General features: G+C 40.5%; 1 protein-coding gene across 1 annotated transcript in view; it reads right to left on the minus strand.

Moving 5' to 3' along the window:
• Positions 1 to 12,768, minus strand: part of NINJ1 (ninjurin 1) — a 34,526-nt gene extending 21,758 nt beyond the window's left edge. Inside the window, exons 1-2 of the mRNA XM_063291794.1 lie at positions 12,661 to 12,768; positions 11,961 to 12,065 (exon numbers count right to left, since the gene is read on the minus strand). Of these exons, the coding sequence (XP_063147864.1) occupies positions 11,961 to 12,041 (81 nt within the window). The 5' untranslated portion in view covers positions 12,042 to 12,065; positions 12,661 to 12,768. The remainder of the gene's footprint in view (positions 1 to 11,960; positions 12,066 to 12,660) is intronic.
• Between the last annotated feature and the right edge of the window lie 558 nt (positions 12,769 to 13,326).

Raw genomic sequence — 13,326 nt, forward strand, 5'->3', positions numbered from 1 at the left:
AGAATTCTTATAATTAATTCCAAAATCTTATTTCAAATCCATCTGGACCCTTAGTCCATTTGTAACTTTCCAAAATCAAAGTTCTAATCACCCTTTTGCTGTTTATTCCAAAACAATATTTTTTTAAAAAATCCTTAAACTTGTATTTAAAACTTCTTTCGCTAATGATTGAAGGAAACTCATCTGGTGTTTTTGGACTTGTTGATCCAAAGTTTCCTAATAGCTGAAAAGCAATTAACAAGCAATTTCCAAAAATGATTAGGAAAGAAAGTATGCAAACTTAGTGTCCTTTCAAAGGTGCTGACCGTGGTTTGAGCAAGATGGCTATTCCCTTGTCCCAGAGCAATAAACTTTTAGCAGAGCTGTCTTCAGTTCACCATTTCTTCCCCAGAAGTCACTCAGAAGCACATTCTCTAAGGAAGGGCTCTGCTGAGTTCAGTTATCTAATAATTACACTCCACTGGTTTTACAGTTACTCAGTCATCACTTATCTTCAGGACATTTTCTGATAATGATACAATATGTAGTAAATCAGGGAACATATAATCTCTTTTAAAGACAAGCTTAGTCCCGGGAGGATGCATTGCATTATGAATAGAAAGAACACAAATGGGACATTGTGATGATGGAATAGAAGACATATTGTTCAGCATATACTGTTTCAGAAATTTTTGATGGAAACATCATCTGTTTCCATCAAAAATATGTTTTTGAGATTGAGGACAATCTCATTGTAATGAGGACACAATTAAAGTCATGTTGATCTCAGAAAATTAGCATTTTATCCTTCAAAATTTAACAAAATGCATTCATTGGAATTATGCACAAAAATATATGTAGCTATTTACAAGACTGCTTTTGCAATCAAGATAATAACTGTGTTTTGGAACTTATGCAGAAGATAGTTTCCCTGTTTAAGACATATACTCAAGATTGCACACAATATTAATTCAGGGAAATATCCCCCAACTTTTACAACTTCGCAGCATTTCAAAAAATTCCGTCTAATCTTTTTTCAATATATTTGTCAGAAAATCCATTAGGTGTTGAAAGGAGCAAGAGTGAGTAAGGGATTTGTTTATTTAACATTTTAGGTTAGGTGGAGACCTAAGTGTTAAACCACAGCAAGGGATTTCATCATTTAGCCAATCACTAATGTAAATACTGACCTTTTAATACTATAAGCATTATTTAATGGTTTTTCCTAGACTTCAGGTGTTTAAACACTAACTCAGGTCTAGTCTGTATGAATAGTGACATTATTGGTTAAGATGAAAATGGCTGGGTGTCACTGAATAAGAGCCACAAAGTGAAATGTTGGTCTTCTATGAAAGAAGCTTTGTTTAAATCAAAGCAAGGGCATCAAATGAGGATTCGTATATTGCACTAAGCCATCCAGCACTTCCTTTGGATTCATCCTACTGTACTGTGTAACACTGACTTGAAGACTTTAGTAGGTTTGCCTACCATATTGAGGACAACACTAAAAATGCAGGATCAGGACCTAATGGGGGGAGGTGTTGGGGCTTTTAATGGGCGAAATGGGAGCCTTAAGTCCCTGCAAGCCTCAACCAACCACCACAAACCCCACTCCCAAAGGATCAGACCTTTTGGCCCCATCCATTCTGGCTTACTGTCCTAACAGCCAGGAATCACGCTGAGACAAGGAACTGGTCTCTAGTGTTTTATTGCTTGTACATAACAGGAATCCTAACAAACTGAAGAAGCGTGGGAAAAACCCAGACATGTAAACCCCAAAGGTTAAGGCGGTCCCGATCTGTGTCTCTTTGAATGGCTGCCCAATTCCTCAGTGCTACACATGCGCTTAACAGTCTGCATGGGAGCCCCCTGCTTGCCATCCTTACTCATGACACTTACTATGATCTGTGAACCCAGTAAATGGCTTTTATGTTTATGTTCTATGGGGCCTTTGGCTTGTTTTAGAAGGCAAAGCATCCACTGGGAACAATCTTGTAGGATTCAGGCATATATATAATATATGTGACTTCTTTGTTCCCAATCTCAAAAGAAAACATAAGACAAATTAAATGAAATCACCTTTAAGTACATTGATATAATTTAAATGGGAAATCTCAGTCATTTAATTACCACAATGAACTACTTCCCAGAATATAAGTCCATTCACATCCACTTTCCATTTAGATATTTTTAACATGCCATAGCAGTGCTTAAGGGCTCTTGCTAGGAATTAGCACTATGAACACCATACTTCAATATGAGGCAGACACTTTCGTTTACATGAAAAGCCATTAAAATGTTTAATCAAATTATCCTCTGCAAAAAATGCCTTTTAATGTTTTCTACTCTGCAGAATCTACTTTACAAGGCACGAAGAACTCCAAGCTCTTGAACTACAAAACGCCAAGCCTGACAATTTGTCTACACAACTCCTTCATCACAAAAAGGAAGCTGAAAGTGGGCTTCACAAGATGGATTATCCATCCCATCACAGATGAAGCCCCACTATTGTATGATTTTTCCATATGGCATGGAGAATTTTCATGCTGGACTAAATCATTTCATCCTGCAACAGGACTGTTCCACAATTATATGACAGTACATATTCCACAAAGAATCCATCTCACTGAGGCTGTCCCTAGCTGTTACTGTCGCTACAATGAACACTTTGGGTAGGGTTACCAGATATCTGAACATCTGGTAATGGAGCAAAGGAGGACACAGACAATTAGAAAGGAGTACACACTATTTAACTTCCCTGGCATCAAATTACAGTGAAAAACTGAAAAAAATGTACTTAGGCCTACACGTATATGAAATTACTTTTTCCAGCATCAGAAAGACTGGGTTTTCAATCACAGGAATGTACCAGATCAATTAGGTGGCAAAAGCCTTAAGGCTATAGCTGATTAAGATCTTGTCAATTTCAGGCAGCACAGCAAGCTGGCTGGAGGGTATTAATCAACTAATTAAGGTCACAAAGCAGAGTTTGCTAACTTCTCTGAAGCAAAGTTATTCAGGAAGAGATACTCAAAAAGCCAGACAATATTTGATTTTAAGGCTAAGCCTGCTGGACAGAGGACATGAGGACCAAAAGGAGAACATGCCTTCCTTTTGCCAGACATCTGGTAACCCTACCTTTGGCAGAGTCCCAAGTTTGGCCTTTGCAGCTTCATGAAATAAAATGGAAACTGCAAACCTATTTATGTCATAGACTGGCCCCATCCAATTACAATGGACATTTAACTGAATGTGTGTAGTATGAGGATTGAACTATTTATAAATTTGGAATTTGAATTCAGTGGGAGCCCTTATTAGAGAATGTGCTCCTTAGCATATGCACAATGGTATAAGAATACTGTTTAATTAATTAGCAATAGATTCCCTTCAAAAACAAAAAAATGATTATAGTTAGGTGCAAGGTATATTCTTATTAAAGAATGTTGATAGATACTAATTTAACTACTTTAACAATAGGCCAGGTGAGAGGCAGAACTCTTCCCTTTTCTGTCTTTGCCATTTGCCTGTGAGGTCAAAAGAACTCATAAGGCAAAGAGATAAGGCAGTCTCCAACATATAACCTATCATCCAGTCTTAAAAAGAGAAACCTCCTTGTTAAATGTTAATTCAAAAATGTTATTTCAGATATTGGGATACATTGGTCCTGATAATGATGAAATATTATTCCTTAAGTATTCTTTTCTTCCTAAGAGAAGGAAAAGAGGATGCAGCACGCATGTAAGTAATTTAACGAACTACTATAAAAAGGCAGTTTCCTAAAGCATACTCTTTTAACAATGTTTATATTCTGTCCAATATTTAATCCTTAGTTACTCAGGAATATTCTCCCAGGAGATACTCCAGAAAGCCTTATTCCACAGAATCTTGTTGTGGCTTGCTGATTATTAAAATATTACTTCTGCCTGAACATGAAATTAAAGCTGGGTAAGTGGAGAATGTAAACAAGGAAATGATTCATAGGATTAATGCTATGACACATGCATTTTTTAATTTTGCTTTTGCTTGGCATAATTCACAGAGAATCAAAATCACCCAACTGAGAATCATCCAATTGTTAAAAAAGCAGTATATAAACAAACATTTTACAGAATTAATACAATGATGTCCCCGCTCAGCTGTAGCTTTCAGTGCTCAGGACAAATATATTCCTGAATTACACTTTTTTCTGGAACCATTTAAATTCTGACATCCTATAAGACAAACATTTATTTTCAATCTCTCTGCAATATTCAATACCACTGACGTTTAATTAAAGTCTTCTCAAGTCAAACCTGACTCCTGAAGACATCATGAACATGTGCACATACTTTTCTTGGCAATAATATGGAAATGGTTTGCCACTGCTTTCTTCTGGGTTGTTATCTGATCTCCCAGTCTAGTCTATAATTCTGGTATTCCCTGGTGGGGTCCCATCCAAGAAGTAACCAGGCCCAACCCCACTTAAGATAACCTTTTTCAAGATTAGCTGAGGTCAGCTGGATGCTTCCTCAACAGACGGTGGACACATCCACACAGTTTTCTTGGCAACAGGATACAAGTGGCATGCTACTGCCTTCTTTCAGTATTCTTTTAAACTACCCACTGTAGCTTATACTCTCTGGTGGTCCAAACCTTGCCCAAGTCTGCTTATCTTCTAAGCCCTGATAAGTTTGGGTAGATGCTGCCTCTTGCTGAGATCACTGATACTTCCTTTTTAAAAGTACAAATCACCATGGGTATAGCTGACAGAATAATTGAACAAAAATTATATAAAATAAGTTTTGGGAATAGATTGACAGGAGTTACTTTAGGTTAATGTCAAAATGAAATGTGTTTGCTTATTTTTTTTAAAAGAATGATGAGTTTTGCATTGTAATTTGAGAACTTCCAAGCTTTATATATAACAACTTCCCTCATCCATTTCTTCATTCATCACCCCCAGTATACAGACAGTGGGGCTGCTTCCTACCTATGTGTTTAGCATCTCTTTTTCCACAAAGAAAAATACATCATAAAGCCAGTACAGGCCATAGCTCCCTGTGGTGTGAACAGAGTCACTTGTTGAGATGGGTGGCTATAGAAATCAAATAAATAAATAAATATTGCAATAAAAAAGAAGAAATGTATAAAACTCACAAGAATATTCCTGAGCTCTCCAAAATATTCCCTTCCAAAATTAGTGAGTTTTGTATATCTGTAGTAATAGTCTACAGCAGTGTTCCTCAATTTTGACAACTTTAAGATGTGTGTGTAATGATTGCCTATTCTAGAACACCATCAGACTCATGAGCAGGATCACAAAGATATCTGATTTATTAAAGAATAGTATGCAGGATCACAAAGAAAGCTGAGAATGAAAAAAGCACGCCAAATGCAAACTAAAAAACCCTCGGTACAAACGAGATCCCTCCCCCCTTAGAGTCTTCCCAGGCTCACAATCCCAGGTGCTCCTAACGGCTTCTGATGGTCCGCGGGAAAAGTCCTTGAGCAGAGCACATAACCCAAACACATTCCATTGAAATGAACACAGATACAGAGCTTGGCACAAGGTTTCACAGCAGCTCCCTCCCAAACAGAAATGCGCGTCAGCGCCATGGCATGTGAAACGTTACGATGTACAGTGCACATTGAAACAGTGAACATGACAGTGTGGACTTCAACTCCCAGAATTCTCCAGCTAGCATGCTGGCTGGAGAATTCTGGGAGTTGAAGTCCACACATTTTAAAGTTGCCAAGGTTGAGAAACACTGATCTACAGGTGGCTACATAACAGTTTGATATAGCAATAACAAATCAGGGCAAAGGCTTGCTCATCACTCTGTGGAAAGACACCTAGTCTGAGATATAACTAAAACACCATGAACTTTCTATTAATTAGGGTACATTAAAATAATATCCACTAAATGTCATCCCTTTGAGAAAGCTGTTTATCAATATACCATATAAAGACATTAATAATAATAATAGTGCCTTGAACAACCTACAGTATATATCTAATTTCAGATACAAAGAGTAATAAGAATATACTGTAACTACCCCTGAGTTGGTAAGTCATTCAGGGGTCAACTATATGACATGATCAGATCTCTCAGGATCTTAACAGTCACCAAGACATGGCTGCTTCGGAAAGCATTTGGGGATTGATGATATGGCAGGCCACAACCTGCAATAGATATTGCTATTAGGACTGTTTTCCTCAATATGTCCATGGCTATGAAATGGATTGTCATTGGCTTTGTGGGGGGAGTGGGGTTGTTGCCCCCCCTCCTTTTAATTCTATTTTACTTTACTATAATTATGAGCTACTCAGAGCCTTTTTGGAATTGAGTGGAATTTTCAGTTGATGAAAATAAATAAATAACTCTATTTCTTTAGAGCTCATAAAAATAGTCATGAAAATGGGCAATTTGAGAGGAAGAAGATAATGAGGATGGAGAGGGAGAGGGAGAGGGAGAGAGAGAGAGAGAGAGAGATAGTGTATGATGAGTACATGACAAGAGAAAAGGCAAATATATACACACAGTCCACAAAACTTTTGCAGGGATACAGCAGTAGCCTCATAACTGGATGTCCAGCTCAGCTATCCAGGCGATCACTTCTGGTGTTGCTTCTGGTGTTGCTGATGTTGCCTCTAAGGAGCCAGGGAACGCACGTTGTGGGCAGTCTTGCACAATATGTTTAATAGTTTGCATATCGGCACCACAGTTGTAACAAGGAGAATCTTTCCAGCCCCACTGATACAGAGCAGAGGCACTCCTTCCAGTGTCACATCTGATTCTGTTCAATTTTGTCCAGACAGAGTGAGGCAGGTTAAAGCCAGGAGGTTTGGAAGAGGAATCATTTGGACCATTCCTCTCTCCAGGAATTCTTAAGGTTGAACTGGATAGATGTTAGATGTACAGCTGTTTTCCAAGCTGGTCTACGAGATTTCAATCTTGTGGTGGTCTGTTCAATATCCTGATGAATAGGGAGGGCCTTGTTGTTCAGCATTCTTGACCATAACTGGGCAAGGGCTTGTCGTCTTCTAATGTGGGATGGTATAATATTGCTGAGTACTGGTACCCAGTACACACGGGTAGAATGCAGTGTGCCAGAGATGATGAGCATTGTCTGGCAGAGTTGAACATCGACCAGTCAGGTGTGGGAGCTGTTAAGCCACACGCCAGCACAATACTTGGCTATGGAATAATGCAGGGCCAAGGGTGTTGTTCACAGGGTGTTAGCGTTAGCATCCCAGGATGTTCCAGCCAGTCTGTTCAATAGATTTATGGGGAGTAAAAGTTACCAGTGTCCATAGCATTCCTTAAGCTACACGTACTCCCTGGGTGGTGCTAAACGGGTGACAGCAATTTGATGCAGCTGTACTGCCCCTCTGGGCCTCACGGCCATGACAATCAGAAGTGTACATGAGGACAATAAACTGAGCAAGATAACTTTATTACAGTCCCAGATCAAAAAGCAAGGGAGTTAATAATTTATAATCATTTATAATAACATTTACAATAGAAGACAATACAAGCAGGAGACTTTAATAGCAAGCATAAACACATCAATTATCTACACAGATGTAAATTGTCACCTAAACTTATATGTGAGCTTAGCAATTTGGTAGCATGGTGTTCGATCTAGGTTATCCATAAGATATCTTACACAGAATTCATGGGCATCCAGGAATATTTCCAATCAGAGATAATATTAAGTTGTTATATATTGGAATGTTGCATATTAATTTTATGCATTTTTTAAATGACTTATAAAGCCCTACATGGCATGGGGCCGGGTTATTTGAGGGACCACTCTCCTTGGTTACACCTACCCATCTCATCAGATCTGGCAAAAGGGGCATGTTGCAGGTCCCATCTACGAAGGAGTTCCATTTGACAGAACCCAGGAGAAAAGACTTTTTTGCTGTGGCACCTGCATTCCCACTGAGGTTAGATGGTCCCAATCTGGTTGCCCTTTAGGAAGTTGTTGAAGACATGTGTCATCAGGCCTGGGGATCCCATGGTCATGGTTAAGGTTGGCATTCTCCCACCCTTTTATGTTTTTTGGTTTGTTGTTTCCTTTGGTTTTAATTTTGTTTATACAAGTTTGTTTTTTGCTGTTTTAACTCACAAGTTTCCCAGAGTCACATAAGTGAGATAGGCAGCTAAAGAAATTGAAATAAATAATTTTCCCATTGAAAAATTCCATGTATTGCAACAGTCTTTTGTTTTTATGCAATAACTTATTAACTGATTTTCTCTGCGCTCCTTAAAAACGGTGCCATGTACCACATCATCAAAAAGTATTATCACTCAGCAATGGCTGCTAGATGTATCACTGATTCTACATTCTCCATTACATTGGAGGCAAATTGGAAATATGTACCCCTGGCCAAAGAAGGTATTGAACATTGTTAGTGGTCCACTCTGAATAAGAAGCAACCTGTTTCATGCTAAATTGTTATAATGCTTTTTCCTCTGTAACTCAGAAGTATGTATCAGGTTTCCTGTTGCAAGGGGGAGAGAGCTTTAACTCTTTGTCCCTTACTGTGTCTCTAATCTGGATCAGGTCTCTGTCATTAAACTTGCATGATCCAAACAGGATTTTTTTTTTGCTAGATGCTATAAAATAATAGGGTCTTGGCAAGATGCTGTGGCAGCTGAACCTCTCTGAGGAGAAAAATGCTGGCTTGAACTCCTAAGCAAGGAGGTGAAGTGATACAAGAGTTTCCACCAGTGGATACCTCCAGATTGCCTCCATTTCAAAAATAAAATTACCTAAAGTGTGATTTTGAGGCATGGATCTGATCTGAAATAAACTAACTCCATAATGAGCAAAGATGATAGCATGGGACTGCACTGATGTGACAGTAATTTGGAAATAAAACCAAGATCTTATAAGGAAGTGTCCTCAACCTTAAGCCGCTACACCACAGGTCAACAATCTTTTCAGATGGGACACCATCATATTATTTTGCAAGATAGTGGGCACAAAATAAATAAAAAATATTTTTAAAAGCCTAAAACCTTGTAAAATCACCAAATCTCATGAGATTTCAGCATTCTCACTCCAAAATCCCATGGTATTCTGGCATTCTCAATCTATCTCTCACTAGATTTTAGGCAAGAATCCCAATATCGTGCAAGATTTGGGCCTTTTTATTAATTTATTTGTGTGTGTCTATGTGTGTGTGTGTGTGTGTGTATAAACTGGGGCATTGTGGATAACATGGCATCCACACTGCAGATTCCTGTTCAATAATCATGTTTCCCAAGAGAGAACCAGTTGAGAACTGGAAGATGTCATCAATCAGTAATTTCTCTTCTCTTTTAAAAGCAAAAAAAAGCAGAAGGAATCTAGTAGCACCTTTTCCAACTAACACATTTTATTAAAATTTGTTCACTGGAAAAGGTACTACCAGACTCCTCCTGATTTTCTGCCACTATAGTTCTCTCTCACATGGCTCTCCTCTTACAGTACAATGTCTATGGAGCACCAGGTGTTAACAGCAAAGAATTTCTATTTCCCCTTAATAAGGGATTCATGTTATCTTTAGAAAAAGAGAAGTCTGTCTGGAAACATGTTTCTGAAGGCCATCCTTTTAACCTCGGATCAGTAATGATTTAGAATACAGAAGAGGCAAACTAAACCCTGCTAGATATTGTGGAATTTATTAGCCCCAAACACCATAACCATACAGAAGGGATCATGGGAATTATATCTCAAAATGCCTAGAGGGAACCTGTTGCCTGCTACTGATGTAGTTACTCAGTAGTAACTAGACTGCATTCTGCACCTACTTAGAGGCATTGCCAAGTGTGTGCAAATTAATTCACCAACACATATACATTCTTGGTGTTTCTGAAAGAATTACACTGGGGAGCATGCATCTTCTTCCCAGAGACCTTACCTGCTGAAGCTTGGATACAAAATTCCTTTGTATCTCCAAACTGTAATGCAAGTGAGAGAAAATCCTCTTTGGTTCTTGTGCGCTTTCTGACAAGTTTAAAGGACTTGAGAAAAAAGAAGAAAGGGTTTGACTTCACTTGCACTAAGTTTGTATAAAATAAGAAGCAGCAAGTCTTGATCTCCCTCATTTCCTTTTGCTATACTGATGTGTAGCAAGTACCAGTGATGTTGTTGTTTATTCGTTTAGTTGCTTCCGGCTCTTCGTGGCTTCATGGACCAGCCCACGCCAGAGCTTCCTGTCGGTCGCCAACACCCCCAGCTCCCCCAGGGACGAGTCCGTCACCTCTAGAATATCATCCATCCACCTTGCCCTTGGTCGGCCCCTCTTCCTTTTGCCTTCCACTCTCCCCAGCATCAGCATCCTCTCCAGGGTGTCCTGTCTTCTCATTATGTGGCCAAAGTATTTCAGTTTTGCCTTTAATATCATTCCCTCAAGTGAGCAGTCTGGCTTTATTTCCTGGAGGATGGACTGGTTTGATCTTCTTGCAGTCCAAGGCAGTCTCAGAATTTTCCTCCAACACCACAGTTCAAAAGCATCCATCTTCCTTCTCTCAGCCTTCCTTATGGTCCAGCTCTCGCAGCCATATGTTACTACAGGGAACACCATTGCTTTAACTATGCGGACCTTTGTTGTCAGTGTGATGTCTCTGCTCTTAACTATTTTACTGAGATTTGTCATTGCTCTTCTCCCAAGGATTAAGCGTCTTCTGATTTCCAAGTACCAGTGATAGGATTTCATTCTGGGATGTATAAGCTTGCCCTGTCCCCAGTTGCTTCTTAAAAAGTAGAGAAACTAGCTCCTGTCTAGTAAGTTCTTCATTTGCTTTGATCGTCTTGGCAGAAAGTGACTATGCACATCTTGATTGACTTCAGACAGTATTTCTGACAATTCTTCGAAATATGAATGAAAATCATACAAGAAAAAGCCACAGTTGCTCACGCTTCTGTATTTTTTGATTTTGTCATTCTATGAAACTGGGTATCCTTTCTGGGTATCCACAGAATGGGACCGTGGTAAACACCAGCATAAAGGATACCCAGTTCAGTTCAACCATGTGATTCCAGTGCAACTGCTGAAGGAGTTCTAAAGAAATTTCATAGAATGACAAAATCAAAAAATACAGAAGCGTGAGCAACTGTGGCTTTTTCTTGTATGATTTTCATTCATATTTCGATGAATTGTGAGAAATACTGTCTGAAGTCAATCAAGATGTGCATAGTCATTTTCTGCCAAGACGATCAAAGCAAATGAAGAACTTACTAGACAGGAGCTAGTTTCTCTACTTTTTAAGAAGCAACTGGGGACAGGGCAAGCTTATACATCCCAGAATGAAATTCTGTTGACAGCGTTATCACATTTTCTCAAATTGAAGAATGGGAAGAGGAAGAAGATTGTTTGTTTGTTTATTTATCAAATGTATATAGCTGCCCATCTCACAGATGTGACTCTAGGCAGCATATAACAGAAGCAAAACGATTAAAAACAAAGCCTCAAAACCATTAAAAACATAAATATCAATAAAACCAAGGGAGAGTGCATTCAAGGTCTTACATGCAATACAGCCATTCCACTGGCTCCCTATTTCCATGGGATCCCCAAGCCTGCTGACAGAACCAAGTGCTTTCCGGAAAATCACTCGGGTCTGGGCCAATCAGATTCCAGCTGGTATCCAGCCTTGCCCTGGAGGCATTCCAAAGCGAGACGCGATTTACGGGAATCTCCGCCCTGAGAAGAAGCACGGCGGGCACTACGCAAGCCGGCCCCGCTCTCCCAGAGCAAAATGGTCCATCATCTCCTCGGAGGTTCCCCCCCAAACGACCGCCAAGAGCAGACCTCTGCCCACTCGCCTGCCAGGGAAACCAGGCCCCTCGGAGTCCACAGACCTCCACGGCGCCGGCTGACGAATCCCATGCCCCCGGGTACCTTCGCCCAGCTTCCCTCCCGGAAGCAGCGCCGAGCAGCTGCCCAGCCGCGGCTGAAGCAGGCTTTGTCCCCTCGGCCTGCCCGCCATGAGAGAGCCTCTAACCTCGTCTGGAGGCGTCGCGTCGCCGTTGCCGTTTCCCACTGTCAGCCCGTTCATCTCGTGGCTATCTGGGGTCGTGCCCATGTTGCTGCGGTAGCTGCGGCGGTCCTGTGCAAAATGAGACGGGAGAAGGCGCGCAGCGGGGCCAGAGACGCGTGTTAGGAGGTCGCGCGCTCAAGCTGGAACCCAGTTCTCAGTGCCGCTCTCGACCCTGCTTGGGAGAGGGAGAGAGGAACGGAAGGGAGTAGGGCGAGCGCTGGGTTTCCCCTCCCGGCTCGCGGCACCAATCCAGAGGCAAAGGAAACCGTTCGGCGGTTGCTATCGCGACGAGAGGCAAGTTTTCTGCCAGCTGTTTGGGGAACTTGGTCCTGACGAGTGACCTCTGGCGGGGAGTGTTTCTAGCGGGCGCACTCCCTCCTTTTTCTCGCAAGGAAAGTGGGAATTGGCCCACCTCCAGAGATACGCTTCTTGCCAACCAGTGTTGCCTTGAGCCCGATGGGGAACACAGCAGACAGGGTTGCCTCCCTTTGCTGTTTAACTAATCTGTATATTTACTGATTTCAGTAAGGTCCAATGGTTTCCTCTCTCTGCTCTCTCCAAGGGACCAGAGTAAATGTTGTGCAGCATCAGGTAAAACACACACACACAACTCTTTTCTAGGACCCAGGGGTACCAAATGCAGTACAATATGGGAGTTACTTACCCTGTAGTCTTCTGGCTGGTGATTCAAGAAGAAATTGAGTATGACTGCCCAGCTGTTAACATTCTGCTTCTTCTCATCTATTGATACCTTTTTGAGTGCCAAGGTACAACTTTTACAGATAACATTTTTTATTATTCTTACAGCACCTATAGGTGCTGAGGGTGATGAGGAAACAAAATATATGGATTTATCTTATCCTTTTCTATCATTTGTCCACCCAAAATTGCATTCCCTGTCACTTTGTTAACTAGAGCTATTAAGTCATGGATAATGGGGGAGGAGGAAAGAAAAATCTATATGTGATGGTCTAGAACAGCCTTTCTCAAACTTTTGAGCCTTGAGGAACCCTTGAAATATTTTTCAGGCCTCGGGGAACCCTTGCATATTCAGGTTCAAGTATAGGCCAGAAGTTACAAAATTATTGCATTCATTTCATGTGTAGGCCTGTATATATGCATTAACAGTGTTCTTAAACTAAAAATAATGAAACTTACCTCTTTAATGTGAAGTTGCATGAATTTGAAATAATTTTTAAATAAATCATGATCTCCTAGGGAACCTCTAGTGACCTTTCGTGGAACCCTAGGGTTCCGCAGAACCCTAGTTGAGAATCCCTGGTCTAGAAAAACACCTTGTTTTGCTCCCTTCTTCCTGCTGTTCATGTAG

Source organism: Candoia aspera, chromosome 2 (assembly GCF_035149785.1).
Source record: "Candoia aspera isolate rCanAsp1 chromosome 2, rCanAsp1.hap2, whole genome shotgun sequence".
In the NCBI taxonomy this organism is placed as follows: Eukaryota; Metazoa; Chordata; class Lepidosauria; order Squamata; family Boidae; genus Candoia; species Candoia aspera.